The sequence below is a fragment of the Physella acuta genome, unplaced genomic scaffold (genome assembly GCF_028476545.2).
Source record: "Physella acuta isolate Inbredline_101_S28 unplaced genomic scaffold, ASM2847654v3 ptg000118l, whole genome shotgun sequence".
Classification (NCBI taxonomy): Eukaryota; Metazoa; Mollusca; class Gastropoda; family Physidae; genus Physella; species Physella acuta.
The window spans coordinates 362,987-385,332 of NW_026731638.1; the positions used below are offsets into that span (position 1 = coordinate 362,987).

At 35.6% G+C, this 22,346-nt stretch overlaps 1 protein-coding gene across 1 annotated transcript; it reads right to left on the reverse strand.

Moving 5' to 3' along the window:
- Positions 1-8,931: 8,931 nt before the first annotated feature.
- On the reverse strand, positions 8,932-19,458 carry LOC131934852 (uncharacterized). The gene is made up of 7 exons (XM_059290996.1): positions 19,319-19,458; positions 17,096-17,160; positions 15,632-15,919; positions 13,449-13,556; positions 11,587-12,003; positions 10,797-10,854; positions 8,932-9,620 (listed from the first exon to the last, which is right to left on the reverse strand). Exons 2-6 carry the CDS (start codon positions 17,151-17,153, stop codon positions 10,799-10,801), a joined length of 927 nt encoding a protein of 308 aa, XP_059146979.1. The 5' UTR covers positions 17,154-17,160; positions 19,319-19,458; the 3' UTR covers positions 8,932-9,620; positions 10,797-10,798.
- Positions 19,459-22,346: the final 2,888 nt, after the last annotated feature.

A 22,346-nucleotide genomic window follows, 5' to 3' on the forward strand; every position in this document is an offset into this window, starting at 1 on the left:
ATATTATAGGTGCATGACTGTTATCTTTTTAAAATCGCGTTTAAGTTTTGAAATACGAGCTCAAATAACTGTGCTGACTCAGAAGTTTGGCTTTCAGTAAACAGACAGTGGCCTTTATGCTTCTTGGCTTAGGAAGAGTCAAATATAATATTAAATACTGGAATACAGAAACATAATTTCTAAATGAGGGTTATTTTCTCCGCTCTAATCTCATGTAAGAGCAGTCTGTCAATAGAATCTCCAAAAACCTAACTTTCGTCATCAAGTTTCCTACTGTTTATGAATAGAGGTTACTGAAATCAATGTATCTAGTAAGTTCAGCGTACCACCACTCCTGTAATCTCACACACGCATCAGAAATCTCAAGCTTTAGAGTTCAACTGAACGATGGTCTTCATATATTTATTTATTCTTAGCTCTGTAGATGTCAGGGTAAGAATCATGCGCATATTATGTAACATGTGATTTTTTCAGCGACGAACAAAATGCAATACCAGTTGGCACCTACCATATTAGACATGTAAATAAAATAAACAACAGAAAGCAGCGAAAATGTTATGGTAATTCTAAGGTTAACAGCCATTGTGATAAAGGTTCGAATCCAAATCAAGTCCCCTTTAGCACCAAACAAAGACATCACTAAATCAAGTCCCCTTTAGCACCAAACAAAGACATCACTAAATCAAGTCCCCTTTAGCACCAAACAAAGACATCACTAAATCAAGTCCCCTTTAGCACCAAACAAAGACATCACTAAATCAAGTCCCCTTTAGCACCAAAGAAAGACATCACTGAATTAAGTGCCTTTTAGCACTAAACAAAAGCATCACACTATTACTATCGCCTAAAAAAAAATCCCTCTCCAATTCTGCTTCTACCTCTACTGATCTAGAAAAACGTATTTCTTCCTATTAAAAATATTTCTTCCTATTAAAAATATTTCTTCCTATTAAGAATAAACTAAATTATTTAAGTTACGACGGAATTTTCTATTTTTATTTTAGTTGATGAAAATATTTGCAGCACTTTGAGTCATTATAAATCGCCTGACGTGTGTAAATCATTAACATTTACGTCTTTAAACAATATAAAAATATCACATCTGAAGAAGCGTTCAGTAGTAAAGGCAAAATCAAATACCCAGGAAAATTAACAAAATGACAAAAATGACAAAACAATTACATTATCAAAATCTTGTTTCTTTTTTTTTTCTTTTCTTAAGAATTACAAGGTAATAGCTTCTGAATAATCAGCTTTACAATCATTGACAATTAATTTATTTTTCAAACGTCAAATCTTTTAAACCGAGGGAATAATCTTCACTACGTTCCGGCTAATTATAATAACGTCAAATGTTATGACAGTTTGTGAATAGATCGTAACTGGGTTAGTGTTGTCTTCCTTATCAACTTCCGATTATTTAGATTGATTAGTTTGTAACGGGGTTTAAGTGGCTGTAGTTTCAGACGCTCTTTGTTTCGTGGGTAAGGGAATAACTGTTTATTTCAAAATAGATTATTTTAAGATCAGTATTTTTAAAAATATGTCTTATTCATGTATCCATCGATCTATTTATACACACAAACAGGTCTACGACAAATACCGGAAAGAGACGTGTCAAATGGACGTTTGCCCGATTGAAACTAATGCCCTAGAGCAGGGGTCTCCAAACTACGGCCCGCGGGCCAGATGCGGCCCGCGAGGTCCTCTCATCCGGCCCGCGGAGATCTTTTAGTCCAAGGAAAAAACGTTTGTTGGTGATGGCTGAGGAAATTGCCCAGAAAAATCATAGACATGCCTGGAAGAAACTGGCCCCCGAACTGAAATTTATAGTTAATGCGGCCCTCGGACTGAAAAGTTTGGAAACCCAAGCCCTAGAGCAACTGGCTTTCTGGCATTTGTCCCATTTGGGGCAAACATTCATATAAACGTTCATTCGATTGTCTTTCATGCAAACATAACATCCGTCCACGAGTTCTTTATAAATCAAAGTAACTTTTATTTGAAGTAAAATATTTAGAGTTAAATTAACCACATTGTATTGTTTACTCTGTGAATGAAATAATATTAATGTAAGAATATTCACTTCAGGGAACTTTGTAAATCATAGTTAGTCTAATTTACTCTAAGACACAATATATATATATATATATATATATATATATATATATATATATATATATATATATATATATATATATATATATATATATATATAATATATATATATATATATATATATATATATATATATATATATATATATATATATATATATATATATATATATATATATATATATATATATATATATATATATATATATATATGTTAGAAAATTTTAATATTAAAACATGTGCTTGTTTATGAATTAGATGGATTAGATTTTTCTTTAGAAATATTGTTAGTATTAGTTTATTTTGTTAAAATTTTCAAATGGGAGTTAATCCTGCTTTTTTTCAAGAATAATACTACCGATTAGCTCCCTTGTTTTGTATATTCTTTCAAGGCGCAGTATTCTCTATTTATATGTCACGAGCCGACCCGTGGCGTATCATACGCCGCTATTTAGTTGTTTTTTCTACTTTTCAGTAATTCATAATTTGTGAATTCGACAGTATCAATGCCGCCACTGAAAATATTTGCTTTAAAACACTAAACCCCCCCCCCCCCCCCCCCCCCGGTGAAAGCAGCCTCCTCTTAGTTACCTCCTCTAAGTTTAAAATAGTTTCAAACTGAATTATCTGCCCCTAATAGCCGTCACCAAACCCGACTCTATGATTGTTTTGTAAACATTTAGCATGAACTACAACTCACCAATACCATGTGAGGGGGGTGGGGGTGGGGGGTGGTAGCGATAGAGAGGAAGAGAGGGGACTGCAAGGCGCGCGCTTGCAGCTTGTTTTCTAACGGCTCCCAGAAGAGAATTATATATATAGATTATTTGTATTTCGTTTATTCCTTTGTGTCTAGGTTTATTTTTTTTCCTAACGGTTGTCAATTCTCACCCTCTATGATTTATATGACGTCAAATTCCCAGCATATAATTCTCACTGTATGACATCCAAGTTCTACCATTTTCGACTGACTGTAGGACGTCCAATTCCCATCATCTGTGACTGACTGTATGACGTCAAATTCCATGTATTTGTGACTGACTGCATGACGTCATATTACAAACGTTTCTGACTGTATGACGTCAAAGTCCCATCATCTATGACTGTCTTCGCCCTGTGACCTGTTTCAAGAACTTCACAATGTTGATGTCGTTAGTCACTGGGCCAAACACACCATGGGACCCTTGGAGTAAAACACTGAACATAAGTTGTACAAGGAATCGTGTCTCATCAGTAAACTTGACCGCGTGGTGTGTTTCCATCTGATACTTTGGCACTGGGGCTCCAGTAAACCGTTTGATATCTGAACCTACTGTCGTCATTACTTACTGGCAAAACATACGTTAGTATGCCCGAGTGTGTGAAAAGATTGCGTTTTTTTAATGTTTAAAATACGTACGGTTGGGTATTTCGTAACATAAAATTTAATTAGTTGTTAAGTTTTGAAGAATAAATAGTGATTAATTACTCGGAAAAAAAAAACATACACGCATAGTTATTAAAAAACAATAACATTATGGTTGTTCAAATTATTGCTTTGTTCCAACCATTTATTCAAAATACGTAACATAGTTGATTAGTTATTAAATAATAATAACAAAATTATGGCTGTTCAGACTATTAGTTTGAAACCATTTATTTAAAACAATTAACTTGCTTTAATAGGTATTGTTGAATTCTAGGGGGTCCGGGAGTTGATGAGATAACTATGTCGCGGTCTCGTCAATTTTAAGGAAAAACTACCGAAATAATTATAACAGCATAATGAATATCTAGATAACAAAGAACCTGAAGTATATGACCTAGTTAAGAGCTCCACATTTTATTGTGTTATGGAATATCTCACATCACTGGCTATAACAGGTACACATAGTCTGTCATAAAGACCAGGCTATCATAGGACTAGTCTATCACTGGACTAGTCTATCACTGGACTAGTCTATCACTGGACTAGTCTATCACTGGACTAGTCTATCACTGGACTAGTCTATTACTGGACTAGTCTATCACTGGACTAGTCTATCACTGGACTAGTCTATTACTGGACTAGTCTATCACTGGTCTAGTCTATCACTGGGCTAGTCTATCACTGGACTAGTCTAATACTGGACTAGTCTATTACTGGACTAGTCTATCACTGGACTAGTCTATCACTGGGCTAGTCTATCACTGGACTAGTCTATCACTGGACTAGTCTATCACTGGACTAGTCTATCACTAGACTAGTCTATCACTGGACTAGTCTATTACTGGACTAGTCTATCACTGGACTAGTCTATCACTGGTCTAGTCTATCACTGGGCTAGTCTATCACTGGACTAGTCTATCACTGGACTAGTCTATCACTGGACTAGTCTATCACTAGACTAGTCTATCACTGGACTAGTCTATTACTGGACTAGTCTATCACTGGACTAGTCTATCACTGGTCTAGTCTATCACTGGGCTAGTCTATCACTGGTCTAGTCTATCACTGGGCTAGTCTATCACTGGACTAGTCTATCACTGGACTAGTCTATCACTGGACTAGTCTATCACTGGACTAGTCTATCACTGGGCTAGTCTATCACTGGACTAGTCTAATACTGGACTAGTCTATCACTGGACTAGTCTATCACTGGACTAGTCTATCACTGGTCTAGTCTATCACTAGACTAGTCTATCACTGGACTAGTCTATCACTGGACTAGTCTAATACTGGACTAATCTATCACTGGACTAGTCTATCACTGGACTAGTCTATCACTGGACTAGTCTAGTCTATCACTGGACTAGTCTAGTCCAGGGGTCGGCAACCTGCGGCTCGCGAGCCGCATGCGGCTCTTTTGATATCAAGATGCGGCTCTCCAGCTTCTTGAACAAATACTAATAATCTAAATAAAAAAATAAAATATTTGAAATTTAAAAAATGTTAGTGGCTCTTTAAAACAAGGGAAATTTTAAAAAATTGTAACTTTTGGCTCTTCCGCTTCAAAAGGTTGCCGACCCCTGGTCTAGTCTATCACTGGACTAGTCTATCACTGGACTAGTCTAGTCTATCACTGGACTAGTCTATCACTGGACTAGTCTATCACTTCGACTAGTCTATTACTGGTCTACTCTATCACTGGACTAGTCTAGTCTATCACTGGACTAGTTTATCACTGGACTAGTTTATCACTGGACTAGTCTATCACTGGACTAGTCTATCACTGGACTATTCTATCACACGACTAGTCTATTACTAGACTAGTCTATCGCTGGACTAGTCTATCACTGGACTAGTCTATCACTGGACTAGTCTATCACTGGGCTAGTCTATCACTGGACTAGTCTATCGCTGGACTAGTCTATCACTGGACTAGTCTATCACTGGACTAGTCTAGTCTATCACTGGACTAGTCTATCACTGGACTAGTCTATCACTGGACTAGTCTATTACTGGACTAGTCTATCACTGAACTAGTCTATCGCTGGACTAGTTTATCACTGGACTAGTCTATCACTGGACTAGTCTATTACTGGTCTACTCTATCACTGGACTAGTCTAGTCTATCACTGGACTAGTCTATCACTGGACTAGTCTATCACTTCGACTAGTCTATTACTGGTCTACTCTATCACTGGACTAGTCTAGTCTATCACTGGACTAGTTTATCACTGGACTAGTTTATCACTGGACTAGTCTATCACTGGACTAGTCTATCACTGGACTATTCTATCACACGACTAGTCTATTACTAGACTAGTCTATCGCTGGACTAGTCTATCACTGGACTAGTCTATCACTGGACTAGTCTATCACTTCGACTAGTCTATTACTGGTCTACTCTATCGCTGGACTAGTCTAGTCTATCACTGGACTAGTTTATCACTGGACTAGTCTATCACTGGACTTGTCTATTACTGGACTAGTCTATTACTGGACTAGTCTATCAATGGACTAGTCTATCACTGGGTTAGTTTATCACTGGTCTAGTCTACTGGACTAGTCTATCACTGGGCTAGTCTATCACTGGACTAGTCTATCACTGGGCTAGTCTATCACTGCGCTAGTCTATCACTGGACTAGTCTATCACTGGGCTAGTCTATCACTGGACTAATCTATCACTGGACTAATCTATCACTGGACTAGTCTATCACTGGACTAGTCTATCACTAGACTAGTCTATCACTGGACTAGTCTATCACTAGACTAGTCTGACACTGGACTAGTCTATCACTGGACTAGTCTATCACTGGACCAGTCTATCACTGGACTAGTCTATCACTGGACTAGTCTATCACTGGACTAGTCTATCACTAGACTAGTCTATCACTAGACTAGTCTATCACTGGGCTAGTCTATCACTGGACCAGTCTATCACTGGACTAGTCTATCACTGGACTAGTCTATCACTGGACTAGTCTATCACTAGACTAGTCTATCACTGGGCTAGTCTATCACTGGACCAGTCTATCACTGGACTAGTCTATCACTGGACTAGTCTATCACTGGACTAGTCTATTACTAGATTAGTCTAGTCTATCACTGGACTAGTCTATCACTGGACTAGTCTAGTCTATCACTGGACTAGTCTATCACTGGACAAGTCGATCACTGGGCTAGTCTATCACTGTACTAGTCTATCACTAGACTAGTCTATCACTGGACTAGTCTATCACTGGACTAGTCTATCACTGGACTAGTCTATCACTGGACTAGTCTATCACTGGGCTAGTCTATCACTGTACTAGTCTATCACTGGACTAGTCTATCACTAGACTAGTCTATCACTGGGCTAGTCTATCACTGGGCTAGTCTATCACTGGACTAGTCTATCACTAGACTAGTCTATCACTGGACTAGTCTATCACTGGACTAGTCTATTACTAGACTAGTCTAGTCTATCACTGGACTAGTCTATCACTGGACTAGTCTAGTCTATCACTGGACTAGTCTATCTCTGGACTAGTCTATCACTGGGCTAGTCTATCACTGTACTAGTCTATCACTAGACTAGTCTATCACTAGACTAGTCTATCACTAGACTAGTTTATCACTGGACTAGTCTATCACTGGACTAGTCTATCACTGGACTAATCTATCACTGGACTAGTCTATCAATGGACTAGTCTATCACTGGGCTAGTCTATCACTGCGCTAGTCTATCACTGGACTAGTCTATCACTGGGCTAGTCTATCACTGGACTAGTCTATCACTGGGCTAGTCTATCACTGGACTAGTCTATCAATGGACTAGTCTATCACTCGGCTAGTCTATCACTGCGCTAGTCTATCACTGGACTAGTCTATCACTGGGCTAGTCTATCACTGGACTAGTCTATCACTGGACTAGTCTATCACTGGGCTAGTCTATCACTGGACTAGTCTATCACTGGACTAGTCTATCACTGGGCTAGTCTAGTCTATAAATGGACTAGTCTATCACTATACTAGTCTATCACTGGGCTAGTCTATCACTGGACTAGTCTATCACTCGACTAGTCTATCACTGGTCTAGTCTATCACTGGACTAGTCTATCACCAGGCTAGTCTATTACTGGACTAGTCTATTACTGGACTAGTCTAGTTTATCAATGGACTAGTCTATCACTGGACTAGTCTATCACACCACTAGTCTATTACTGGACTAGTCTATCACTGGACTAGTCTATCACTGGACTAGTCTATCACTGGACTAGTCTACTGGACTAGGCTAGTCTATCACTGGACTAGTCTATCACTGGACTAGTCTATCACTGGCCTAGTCTATCACTGGACTAGTCTATCACTGGACTAGTCTAGTCTATCACTGGACTAGTCTATCACTGGACTAGTCTATCACTGGACTAGTCTATCACTGGACTAGTCTATCACTGGACTAGTCTATCACTGGACTAGTCTATCACTGGACTAGTCTATCACTGGACTAGTCTATCACTGGACTAGTCTATCACTGGACTAGTCTATCACTGGTCTAGTCTATCACTGGACTAGTCTATTACTGGACTAGTCTATTACTGGACTAGTCTATTACTGGATAGGAACCGAAATGTCGCGGCCTACTCCCCATTTAAGCTTAACATGCTTAGTCTCGTGCTATCAAACCACGTCCTTGTTACGTTAGGCCAGGGGTCTCCAAACTTTTCAGTCCGAGGGCCGCATTAGCTATCAAATTTCAGTTCTGGGGCCAGTTTCTTCCAGATATGTCTTTAATTTTTCTGGGCAAAGTTCCTCAGCCATCACCAGCAAACATTTTTTCCGTGGACAAAAAGATCTCCGCGGGCCGGATGAAAGGACCTCGCGGGCCGCATCTGGCCCGCGGGCCGTAGTTTGGAGACCCCTGCGTTAGGCTAATGTAGTTCCACCTATTTAAGACAAGTATAACTACCAAATCTCAAGATCTTAGAACTAAACTGACAATACTGCACAAACATGAAAACTTCTTTTTAAAACAACTGAAAAAACCAGCCGTTTTAATAACAAGCTTTCATGATAAAATGCACTAAAAAGGAGAAAATAAATGATTTTCTTTAAATATATAATGGTACACTACTATTTAAATAACTAAAAAGAAAAGTGTGGGTCGCTATATTATCTATTGGATACGTTTACTAATATTAAGGAAGAGATTTTCATGTCAAATTGAATTGTCTTCAACAGTGAATGAAAACACACGATTTTGTGATTTTTAAAATTTTATTTCTGTGTGAATCGTAGTACAAAACATAAGCAACAAACTATTAAATGTGTGCAAAAATAGTCATATTTACATTTTCTTCAAACAGTTTCTCTAACGATTCACCAAAGGTTGGAGCTGTTGAGTACTTTAAGTCAACCGGACACGACATGAGTAAACACATTTTTATTTCCATTTTGATATAGAGTTTTATTTAAACAATATCAGAATTGTATGACGTTTTATTTAATATCTTTAGCTGTGAGACTTCAGCAAATGTGTTTAGGATAAGGATAAAGGAATTGTTTAAAATATAAGAAAGTATGTAGAAATAGAACAGAAATGCATATTTTATAACAATGTTAAAAAGATATTCTATAATTTCAGTAAAATTTTAGCATTTACGGTACTAATGTTTAATTTGACACACACGGGTATTAGCATCTACTGTAAAATTTAATATTTACACTGGCGAAAGTTTTAATTATAACTTATGTTAATCTAATTAAGAACTTCAAAATATTCTTGATGTTACAATTTTAATATATAACGGGAGTACAATATTTGTTGTTTTGATTTTTTAAAATCTTAAGTCATTAAAATAACAAACTAAATTAGATACAGAAGTTAACTTTAAAATACAAACTTTACACAGTGAAGTGGCGTTTTAAAATATTTCACAAAAAAATTGTACAGTATGAGATATATAAAAGCTAAGTGTAAAAACAACATTGATATTTTCACGAAAATAATGTATTTTAAAACTGTGAGCTTTTATCTCTTTGCAACAAACATGTAAGTGGAAAGGAGTTAACTCTGGGAGTTCTGGCACAGGAGTTGTAGAACTTGCATCATAATATCCTGAGAAAAAAAAGATTAGAAGCCACTTTATGTAAGTAAAATGAATATTTTTTTTCATTAAAAATATTTTCTTTACTTTCAAAATACGAACTTATTTACAATCATGGAAAAAACGTTGACGAGATAAAAGATATTTTTAAAAAAATGTTCTCTAAATGTCAAATATAAAATCATAGTACAGTGAAGTAGAAGCGATTTTACTCAACAGTTAGTTTGGACAAAAGTGTGTCCTATCAACTAACATCTTTAAAATATGAACCCATTAAAATACAACGGAGTGTTGTAATCATGAACCAATCAAACATCAATAGAGTGTTGTAAACATGAACCAATCACCATCAATAGAGTGTTGTTAACATGAACCAATCACCATCAATAGAGTGTTGTTAACATGAACCAATCACCATCAATAGAGTGTTGTTAACATGAACCAATCACCATCAATAGAGTGTTGTAAACATGAACCCTTCACACATCAATAGAGTGTTGTAAACATGAACCAATCACCATCAATAGAGTGTTGTTAAGATGAACCAATCACCATCAATAGAGTGTTGTAAACATGAACCCATCACACATCAATAGAGTGTTGTAAACATGAACCAATCACCATCAATAGAGTGTTGTTAACATGAACCAATCACCATCAATAGAGTGTTGTTAACATGAACCAATCACCATCAATAGAGTGTTGTAAACATGAACCAATCACCATCAATAGAGTGTTGTTAACATGAACCAATCACACATCAATAGAGTGTTGTAAACATGAACCAATCACCATCAATAGAGTGTTGTTAACATGAACCAATCACCATCAATAGAGTGTTGTAATCATGAACCAATCACACATCATCAAAGCGCTGTAAACATGAACCCTTCACACACCAATAGACTGGTGTAATCATGAACCAATCACACATTAATAGACTGGTGTAATCATGAACCAATCACACATTAATAGACTGGTGTAATCATGAACCAATCACACATCATTATAGTGTTGTAAACATGAACCAATCACACATGAATAGAGTGTTATAAACATGAAACCATCACACATCAATAGTCTTATAAACATGAACCAATCACACATCAATAGAGTGTTGTAATCGACACGCCAACACACGTGTGTATCACACCAAATTGTGCTGCATAAGTAAACGTGTATCTTACCTTTACATTGACAGCTCCTTAGTTGGGTAGGGTGGGGGAGCTAGGGCTTCCACCTGGGCTGAAATGTACAAAGTTTAATTAAACAATCTTGTAAGACAGCGATATTGTACAGAAACCAAGTTTTGGTTCGCACTCATTTTATATTACTGGATAGTGTATACTGGTATTCTTGAACTTTATGTGTGTGTCGCTCAATGCATTATTTGTATTCGTTATTGCACATATGACAGACAGAGAAATATAAATTATTTTGTACGGTTCAGTGAGTGAAGATCAAAAGATTGTCCTCTTATTATATATAACAAAACAAAGACAGACAATTTATGCTTAAACTTAAGTCATGACTCATCTCTAAAACATATAAAGGGAATTAAATTATGGTAGGAAAAACAATTTGTTGAGATGACCTGTTCGTAAAATCTTTCTCATTGTCTAAAAATGGAAAAAAAAAATGGAACTCAGTGTTATAAGGTGTTCCCCACCACCTGACCCCATACATCAACAGAAAATACTGACCAGACAGCCAAAGTACCCTGTTTCCTATTTATATATTTGGGCACAGTTGCAAAAGATATATTTACTTAATCCTGGATACATTTCAAACAATTTGCTTCTTATAAACTTCAGGATGGAGCGGTTATAATTATATATATCATTATAATTTATATACCATTTACAGCATTTTTTTTTTAATTTCTCCCATGGAGAGATGCCTGAAAGAAGCACTCGTCTAATGGTGATGTGAACCCCACAATCTAGTAAGTCTGACACAATAGTGTTTACTACTTACCAGGGGACATGGCGGCCGCAGTGGTGTAGACTGGGGCGCTGGGGCCAACAGCCATGCCGTAATAAGGGGGTGGCACCCCAGCTTTCTCGTTCTCAGTGCCGTAGGCGGGTGGGTATTGGTTGAACCCGGGGGTTGTGTACAGGTTGGAGCCGGGGGTTGTGTACAGGTTGGAGCCGGAGTTCACGAAATCCAAGATGGGGGTTTTCTTGCAGTCCTTGTCCGTCTCGACGAAAGACAGGGGGTAGGTGGCGACCACGCCCTTCTCTCCCACGACCTGACCCCTGGCACGACGCACCTTGACCATCCAGAACACGACCACGATGACCACTATCAGGATAACAGCGCCCACCACAGGGATGGCGATGACGGCGGCTTTAGGGATCATGTGCTGTTCCTGGCGGTCGCCTCGACGCTCACCTGTAAGCACACATTTAAATGTACTTTTTATCTCTATGTCTAGAACCTTCTTTAATATGAGGCACACATTCAAATGTACTTTTTATCCCTATTTCTATAACCGTCTTTAATATGAGGCACACATTCAAATGTACATTTTATCTCTATGTCTATAACCGTCTTTAATATGAGGCACACATTTAAATGTACTTTTTATCCCTATGTTTATAACCGTCTTTAATATGAGGCACACATTTAAATGTACATTTTATCTCTGTGTCTATAACCGTCTTTAACATGAGGCACACATTTAAATGCACATTTTTTCTCTATGTCTATAACCGTCTTTAACATGAGGAAATAATTTCATATTTCAATCACGATTACTTTTAATCACAGGATAACCGTTTCCAAGGAATTACTGTTACGATGAGAGAAAAGGAAATAAAGTTTCGCTAATATGTGATTTAATAATCTACTGTTTTTCTCAGTCTATTAAAGAATTGATTTGTGCTAAAACCTTAACCATGAAGTGTTTGTGTCAGGGGCGGAACTACAGTGCTGCCAGACCCCGCAATGTGGGGAGGGGGGGGGGGCACAACGTTTAGGGGCCCAATTCCGACCAAAAAAAAAACAATGAATTTTCTTTTCATAAATAATATTTTTCGCGCACCTTGATAGTGGTTTTGTAAAAAACAAACATGTCTACTATAGCAGTGATTGTTCTACAGTAACTAGCATACCCTGTTGCGTAGAAAAATAAAAAAATCTACAAGAGCTGTATTTTGAAAGATAGGCAAACGTTCAAACTACTTCCATGACTTAATGCCCTTCTTTAAAATAGGGGTGCCCATGTTGTCTGGTTCGTTTTCTCAGAGTGGTTATACATTGCATTGAAATAGATTAAAATACTCAGGTAATAGACAATTTCAAATTTAGAGAAGCACGCTACTTATATATATATATATATATATATATATATATATATATATATATATATATATACACATACATATATATATATATATATATATATATATATATATATATATATATATATATATATATAAATATATATATATATATGGGGGGGGGGGGGGCCAATACAAATTTTTGCGGGGGAGCCTTTTTTTCTAGTTCCGCCACTGGTTTGTGTGTGGGGAAGTGTGGGTGTAGGGTGGAGGAGTGTGGGTGTTGGATGTGATTGGGAAGTGTTGATGTTGGGTGGGGGGGGGAAGTGTAGGAGTTGGTGGGGGAAAGTGCGGGTGTTGGGTGCATGGGTGGAAAGTATAGGTGTTGGGTGCATGTGGGGGAAAGTGTTTGTGTTGGGGAAAGTGTGGGTGTTGGGTGTGTGGGAAAGTGTCGGTGTTGGGTGTGGGAGGAATTGAGTGTGTGGGTGTGTGGAGGAAAGTGTGGGTGTTGTGTGGGAATGTGCTGGTACTGGCTGTGGGGTGATATTCACTTACCAAAGTCTGAGACTTTCAACTCAATGACAGTCTTCTCTTCCTCCGATGAGAATCGATGAGGATGTTGACCTACCCTACATCTGTACATGCCACTGTCCTCTCTCCTCACTGTCAGTTTAGATGGACAACAGTAAGGGGAAAATTGATATTTTATAACAGTAGAGGAAAATTGATATTTTATAACAGTAGGGGGAAAATGATATTTAATAACAATAAGGTATAATTTATATTTTATTACAGATGGAGAAAATATATATTTTATAACAGTAAGGGTAAACTGATATTTTATTACAGTAAGGGAAAACTGATATTTTATAACAGTAAGGAAAAACTGATATTTTATAACAGTAAGATATAATGGAGAAAATATATATTTTATAACAGTAGGGGAGAATGTAAATTTTATAACATGTGGAGAATATATATTTTATAAGTGTAAGGGACAAATGATATGTTATAACAGTAGGGAAAAATGATATTTTATAACAGTAGGGAAAAACTGATATTTTATAACAGTAAAGTAGAATTGATATTTTATTACAGATGGAGAGAATAGATATTTTATAACGTGTGGTGAAAAGATATTTTATAACAGATGTAGAGAATATATATTTTATAACTGTTGTGGGGAAATGATATTTTATCACAGTAGAGAAGAATTTTAATTTTAAATGAGATTAGAAGTATTTATATCTTATTAACGTAAACTACTAATTTTGTAGATGTAAAGATAATTTATATTCTGTAAATTTAGAATTAATATATATTTTTTTAAAATGTAAAATGAATTGCTATTTTTATAAATGTAGAGTACATGGCTATTTTGTAGATGTAGAGGGATGTCCTAATTTACACACATAGAATGAATTTCTTATTTTAGAAGGTTTAAATGATTTGCTACCTCAAAAATGTCGTGTTTATTGTTACTTTACAAATGTAAATGTAATTGCTATTTTGCAAATTTAAGAGGATAACTTATATCTTAAAATCATTTTTTTAAATGACTGCAGTGTTTACTAGGGCAAAGCGAAACATAACCAAAGCACCAAACGTTCTTAGTGTCATCTGTTTTAAGGTATCGGGGACATAAAGAAACATGATCATAGATTGGCCTACAATGTATCGATATCATTAAACCCTTGTCTTTTTTAAGACTTAAAAATAATTTGCAAAACAAAAGAAACGTGTTCTAATAACTATATGTATACATTGCTCATGTATCTGGATGAATGAATCAGATTAGTCGCCAACTCCGCTGACAGTTTGCTATATTTAGTTAACACTAAAGTGTGTCAAGCACGATCGTAGGCCGCCTTTGTTTAAAAAAATCAATAGCTGTAGCTTATTGACGTCAGGTGTATAGAAATAAATCATGGGCGAGTTGTGGTTGACGGATTTCTTTAATTGAATAGCTACGGCTTCTTTGTGTGACCAGAGTTAGATTATTGTACAGCTAAAATGGCGAGATGGTGCAGACCCTAATTATTTAGTTGGCAACAACATTAGAAGCTATTATTAGTTCTGTTGTTAACAGGCTGATCGAGTAATTGCTTGAGATTTATTATTTGATTTTTTTAAAAATTACATTTTAATTACTAATTGTCCATCTGATTAGAGCAAAACTTAGATATTATTGCATTGTCATCGAAGATGAAAGTATTTTAAAAACAGACGTTGCGAAAGAAATAAAAGCTTATAAAAACATAATAACTTAGGGGTCATACACTTTTTTGGACGATTTTTACCTACCCTCTCCCTCCGTCACACGTCGTCACAAAAAGCCAGACCCCCCCCCCCCTGATAAAATGACGTCACACCTCAGCCTTCAACCCCCCTACAAATTGCTGTTGAATTTTTCTTAAAACATCGATACTTTTCAAAAACCTTTTCAGAACTCGTCAACAAAAAGTATTTCGATCAATTCCTATTATAATTTATTAAAACCGTTTTCTAAAGCGCGAAATAACGGCTAAAACTCGTTTTCTAACATTGCTTTTTTATAATGCAAAAGTTTGACGTCACACCAACTGAACCCCCCTCCTTCTCATCACACATTGTCAAAAAATTACGGACCCCCCCCCCCCTCCCCCTTACGAGTGTGACGTCATTTATGGACGACCCCTTAGATGAACAGTAAGCTGGACCTTATGTCAGAAGTTGTAGTATTTAAAAATCAGAATTACCTGGGTCAATTGTGAACTTGACCTCCAGAGTACTTGACCTGTTCTGGACAGTGACCCTGTACCTGTCCTGCTGCTCGAAGACTTTGTCAAAACTTGAGAGCACCCTCTCTTCAAACTGGTGCTCCATGTCCCGCACAATCTCGACTGGGATGGGCGGGAACCTGGGTGTCATCAGACCAAGGTAGTTCTTGACCAGACACTTGAAGGTCACGCTTTGGTCGACCTCGACCTCCATCTCGCCGTAGTCCTCAAACTCGACATCGGGGTGGGGGGGTCGTTGACCTAAAGCTGGGGAGTAGCGTTAGTGGAGGATAGTGTATTTGTCTATAGTAGGAACATTACACAGCTATACACTTTAAGTAGCGTTAGTGGAGGATAGTTTATTTGTCTATAGGAACATCATATAGTTTTAAGTAGCGTTAGTGGAGGCTAGTGTATCTGTCTATAGGAACATCAAATAGCTTTAAGTAACGTTAGTTGAGGATAGTTTATTTGTCTATAGTATAGGAACATCACATAGCTTTAAGTAACGTTAGTTGATGATAGTTTATTTGTCTATAGGAACATCACATAGCTTTAAGTAACGTTAGTGGAGGCTAGTGTATTTGTCTATAGGAACATCACATAGCTTTATGTAGCGTTAGTGGAAGATAGTTTGTCTGTCTATAGGAACACCACATAGTTATACAATTTAAGTAGCCTTAGTAGAAGATAGTTTATCTGTCTCTAGATCATCACATAGCTAAACACTAAGTAGCATTAGTAGTTTATATGTCTATAGCAACATCACGTAGTTATACACTTAAAGTTGCCTTAGTAGAAGGTAGTTTATCTGTCTATAGGAATATCACTAGCTATAGGCCTACACTTTAATAGAGTTCGTGGAAGATAATATGTCTGCCCATAGGAACATCACATAGCTCTATACTTTAAGTAACGTTAGTAGAAGAGTTTGCCTGTCTATAGGAATATCATATGACAAACACTATATCACAAACTTCAATAGCAAAAATCAAGGACCTGGGATTTGAACTCGGGACTTTCAACATAGCAGTCGTATGGTCTACCATTAACTTATTTTTTATCTTTTTAATGTGCCGAAAATTCAATTAGATCTAACAGCTTTAGTAAAAATAAGATTAAATTGTAGACGGAATTTAATCATCACTTTACGATATTTAATTTGTTTGGCTTTTTTTATTTATAAAATAAAAAGATGAAAATGTTATACTATACAAGTCACAGGTTGCTGAGATTGAATTAATATTTTCAGTTAAAATAATATAAAAAAGCAAATATAATTTAAAAAATACCTTCATAATATTTGTTTTGTTTGGCTTTTGTTGTATAGTTTAACAAGATGAACACGTAATACTTTACAAGTCACAATATGATGCTGAAATTGAATTAATTTATTCAGTTGCCTTAAGATAAAATAGTAGATTCAATTAAAAAAAAACTTACTCAAGTGTGTACAGAGAAGGCTTAATGTAACAACCGCTGCAAACATCATCTTCACCATGTTTGATCTAGACAGATGGAAAAAAACAACTTTAAGAAGCTATTTCAATAGATGTAGGTATTACATAGCTGTAACTTACTCGTGTTTACATTAGTGATGTGGTGTTAAATATGAACTGCAGTATATGCTAGTTGTGTCTGAGAATTGATTTTGCTCTTTAAATATGAATGCCTACATGTTTTTTGCTGTAGTGTGTATGCACAGTGTAAGTTGTTTGTGATACTAAATCAATACGTTAATTCCGGGTTATTAAATGCAATGTATAAACTGGCATTGCAAGTTATTTTGTTTTATAAAATTCGAAATATGCGACAGTAACGTACAATTATTTTGTCTTAAAGTACAACAATAATCAGTGTATAAGACCTTCTTCATATACGGAGAATAAATCAGTTGATCGTAAAGTAAAGATATTAAGAGATAAATATAGAAAGCCATAAATCATCCATTAGATTAATCTCATATTTTTTTTATTTAATACAAAATGTAAAAAAGAGAGGATGTTCAGGTTTAGTCAAGAGAAAATAAAACCGCTATCATTGAGATCGTGATGATAGGATATTTAAATAATTTAAAGGTTAAATGTCCGTAAATGAAATCAGAGATAAACATCAGGAAATGTGGCGCGCTGTGTGTGACTATGTAACACAACGCCAAAGTGCATTGTTTGACTAGTCTAAACACAATAGGTTTTATACAGACAGATAACGTGGAGGGGGGGGGGGGTGTGGTGGATTCAAGTGCGCAGTTGGTGTTTGGGTGATAAATGTCTTATCTTGATTTATTAACATTACACAGGCTGGGGTAGGTACTGGTACACTTGTTGCTGTTTTTCTGTGGATTGGGTAACTGACAGGGTCGCCCGCCACCTTTTTATTGTTGTTTCTTATTCATAGGGGTAGCTTGGGAGTAGAAGGGGGGGGCAGAGGCGTAGCAAGGGGGGGTGGCGGTGGGACATATGTCCCCAGGCGCCGACCTTAGGGGGTAGCCAAAATGGGTTGGAAAAACAAATTGAAAGTTTGAGGGTGGGGAGGGGTGCACATTGACAGTTTGGGGGGGGGGGGGGGGGGGGGGGCAAATCAAAAGTTTGACGAGGGGTGCAAATCGAAAATTTATCCCCGGGCGCCGGGAAGGGTCGCTGCGCCTCTGGGAGGGGGGGGGGGGTTGCTCCGAATTAGTTCAATTTTAGTGTAGTGGTGCTTTTTGCTAAGAATTATGTATACGTTAGGTAGTAAATATAAACGCTTTAATAAATATGCATGCTTAATGAAATATATTTTACTAATGTATACACACTGTATGCATTTTGTGTTCCATAAGTAAGAGACTTAACACCACTCAGTCTTATATTATGCTGTCAAAAGCCTAATATCGTTTTGGTAGACTGTGGAGCCGTATTTGCTTCAGGTAGACCCACAAAGATTGCACTCAATGGCTTTCTCAAACAAACACATTTGAGTACAAATATTTCATTGAATCTACTGTCTAGTAGTCCCAAGTGTAGGTGATATTAGATCCACCTTGAAGCTGGATATTTGGCCTTGTGTGAAAAATGTGTGTAAGCTACCTGATACCTTATGGTGTTGATCGATTTTACAACATAAGTGGTGTTTTCTTTATCTTAATTTAAGGTATGAATGTGTTAAAATAAATACTGCAAGTGAAATAGATATCTAGCTAGAATTGTATGGTTCTATATTAAAAAGTGATAAGTAGTTCTATTTTAAGGATATCAACTTAATATTTGAGTAAACGTTGGAATGTGCAAGGTTGGGAGTATATATGAACAATAAATAATTGTATACAAGTGTGTGTATGTATATATATACATAATATATATATATATATATATATATATATATATATATATATATATATATATATATATATATATATATATATATATATATATATATATTATGTACAGTGTGTCGTTATGTAAGTAAGTTTGTGTAGATGTGTTTGCATGTGTTTTGCGTGCGTACGTTAATGTACGTATGTGAATAAATTATTTGCAAAATGTGTGTTTTTGTATTGTAATATGGGCAAAACATATCACAACAAAATATATTCAAATTTATCAACACACAATCCCCTCATTTGTGCTCATGCAAAATCTTTAAATCTCTAAAAATATAATATAAGAAGCTAATATCAAACCATACCTTATTGAACAAGGGAAATAAAAAAATGGGTATTCGTTATAACCACGGAACAACACTCGGTTGTATTCCAATGCTACTGAACTGGGAGGCTTACACGGGAAAATAATATCTGTCTTGTTGTGTGTGAGAAGGACGCAATCCCACGGTCATGAATCATGGGCATGTGTTTGGGACAGCTAAACCATGCCCTAGTGTGTGGTAGTACAGAGTCCCCCACACAGATGTGTGGCGTTTAGTGGGGGTGTCAAGTGTTCTATAGCTAACTGTTATACGGGGGTCACGTGATTTGCATAGGCTGTACAGGCTTTGTTTTATTCCAAATTAGTCAGCATTTTGATGGTAAATAGTTAAAGGCAGGATACACACATATAAATTTTAAAAAATGCTAAGTGCAAAGAAGACAACGTTGAATAACGCTGAAGCTATAAATAATTTAGAACTTAAACAAGTCTAACAACATAAGTAAACAAAAACACTATTGGAAATCGATGTTGGATAAATAGATTTATTTAACTATATATACATGCATACATATATATATATATATATATATATATATATATATATATATATATATATATATATATATATATATATATATATATGTGTGTGTGTGTGTGTGTGTGTATATATGTATGTGTGTGTGTGTGTGTTAGTTTTGAATGGTAAGCACTAGGGTTTGTATTCCCGTGACATTTAGCTGTGTCATTGCAGCAGTCGCCATTTTTAATGTCTCCCCAGTCATGCACTATTGATTTGCTTGGCTCAGTGCCAAGGTCTCAGCCTTTCCATACCACATACGTCGGTATACGAAAAGCAGGCGGTCATGCGCACTGACGAAAACTATGTCTTAATCTTGTTGGGATTATGAGTGCTTTAAGTGTTTAGTACTGGCGGTAGACTGTCACACTGGTGTACGCTTTAGGTGTATCTAATTAATGTCTACTAATTACTCTAGTTATATCTTGTGGCTCACTGAATACTGTTGGAGCCGCGTGTTCGAATGAAAAGCAAACATAATAGAATATGTTCATATACGCTGCAAATGGGTACAAAATACAACATAATGCTCAATTTTTCTAAATACTCACACATCACATTTATTTATATTTAAAACAATGTGATTTATATATATATATATATATATATATATATATATATATATATATATATATATACATACATATATATATACATATATATATATGTATATATAAATAAATCTTCTCATTATATATATTCATATTTCTGCCTGTCCATGTATATAATATTATTATATATGTGAATATGTTCATATATATGTATGTATAAACAAACACATTATATATATATATATATATATATATATATATATATATATATATATATATATATATATATATATAGGCTTAGCTTAAATATGCATACATATAATACAAGCTTATGTATAAATAACTATAAGTAAACACAAGTTTATTAGACATAAAGAAATTTACATTTATAATTGTTTATGTAGTTCATGTTTACATATGCATGTTTCATGTAAACATTCGCATATGTAAATATATAATTATGCATCTGCATACAAATCTACACCCACACATAGATATAAGTAAATAAATATATATATAAACATATATATATATATATATATATATATATATATATATATATATATATATATATATATATATATATATATATATATATATATACGCATATATATGTTCATAGATAGAGCTCGTACATAAGTAGTGTACATACAAACACAGACATATAATCCTAAATACATATGACTGCTTGCCTGGTGACACCTAAATGATATTATTGCAAGTCAAACAGATCTATCGACTTACCTGGGCAAGATGTGAACTAGTGTCTAAACACGAACAGATTGTCTGGTTACCTGGCCCAGTTTGTGATGTCGTGCGTGAATTGAAACAAAGTCCCCCTTTGTTCATTGGTCACGAAGTTACACAATGAGACCGGTCTTATGTAAGCTAAATACAGGACAGATCTAGCAGAGCAGAACGGGGAGCTAGGTCACCCTCTTCACCTGTCTGCCCTCCATTTGATCAATACCGCTGAACTTGTTTAGTTACATTTTAAAACACTATTAAACCTTACATAAACAACACCTCTGGTTTAAATAATTAGTTAAAGTATTACCTTCTGTAATGGAGAAACAAATGCAGCTATACGTTCTGTAAATAATCACAACTGTAACTCTATGCGCCTAGGACTAGGCTGCTAGTTTTTCTCTATTCCATTGATTTTAGTCACATGAATTTTGATTAAAGGGACGGAACTCGTGTGTTGAACCATGACGTCATGATGCTATTTTTAGACACCCAACACGTTTTTACTTTATTTATTCAGTGGTATTTCAACATTGAGGGCCTCTTGAATTGATATCTAGTGCCTGTTGTTTACATTCGTTGGAAATTCGGTTTTGCAGACTTGACATTGAGGGGGGATTGAAGTGATTGCAGTATAACAACAACATCAGATAACAAGCTTTAATGTTTACACTGTTATATGACATAAATTTACAAAAGATAAACACGTATGAAAAACATAATGTAAATATAGGCTTAAAAATACATTTTCATTTGTTGTTGCATGAGTTAAATGAGTATTTGCATGAGACACTTTAGTATGATTGCAGTATAACAACAACATCAGATAAAAAAACATAACTTGTTTACACTGTTATATGACAGAAATTTACAACAGATAAACACGTATGAAAACATAATGTAAATATAGGCTTAAAAATACATTTACATATGTTGCTGCATGAGTTAAATGAGTATTGCATGAGACATTTTTAGTGAAATATATGTATCATTGATCATGTAATTATAGCATAAACATACAGCAAATTGACAGTTTGATGTAAGTGACCCAGTCTATTGTGTAAATATTGACTTAGATCTTCAGGGGCTAAAAATAAATGTGTGATGTTGAAAAAAAGTTTAAATGGAATATATAAAGGCAGCTTATGGAGAAATAACGACTTCTTTTTTTTTAAACGGTTTGTAAAGTA

Coding starts and splice junctions, on each gene's coding strand:
- LOC131934852 (XM_059290996.1), bottom strand. CDS start 17,153: ATGGTGAAGATGATGTTTGCAGCGGTTGTTACATTAAGCCTTCTCTGT. Junction 12,004..13,448: donor GTTGAAAGTCTCAGACTTTG/GTAAGTGAATAT, acceptor GTGTGCTTACAG/GTGAGCGTCGAGGCGACCGC. Junction 10,855..11,586: donor TGCGGCCGCCATGTCCCCTG/GTAAGTAGTAAA, acceptor TGTACATTTCAG/CCCAGGTGGAAGCCCTAGCT.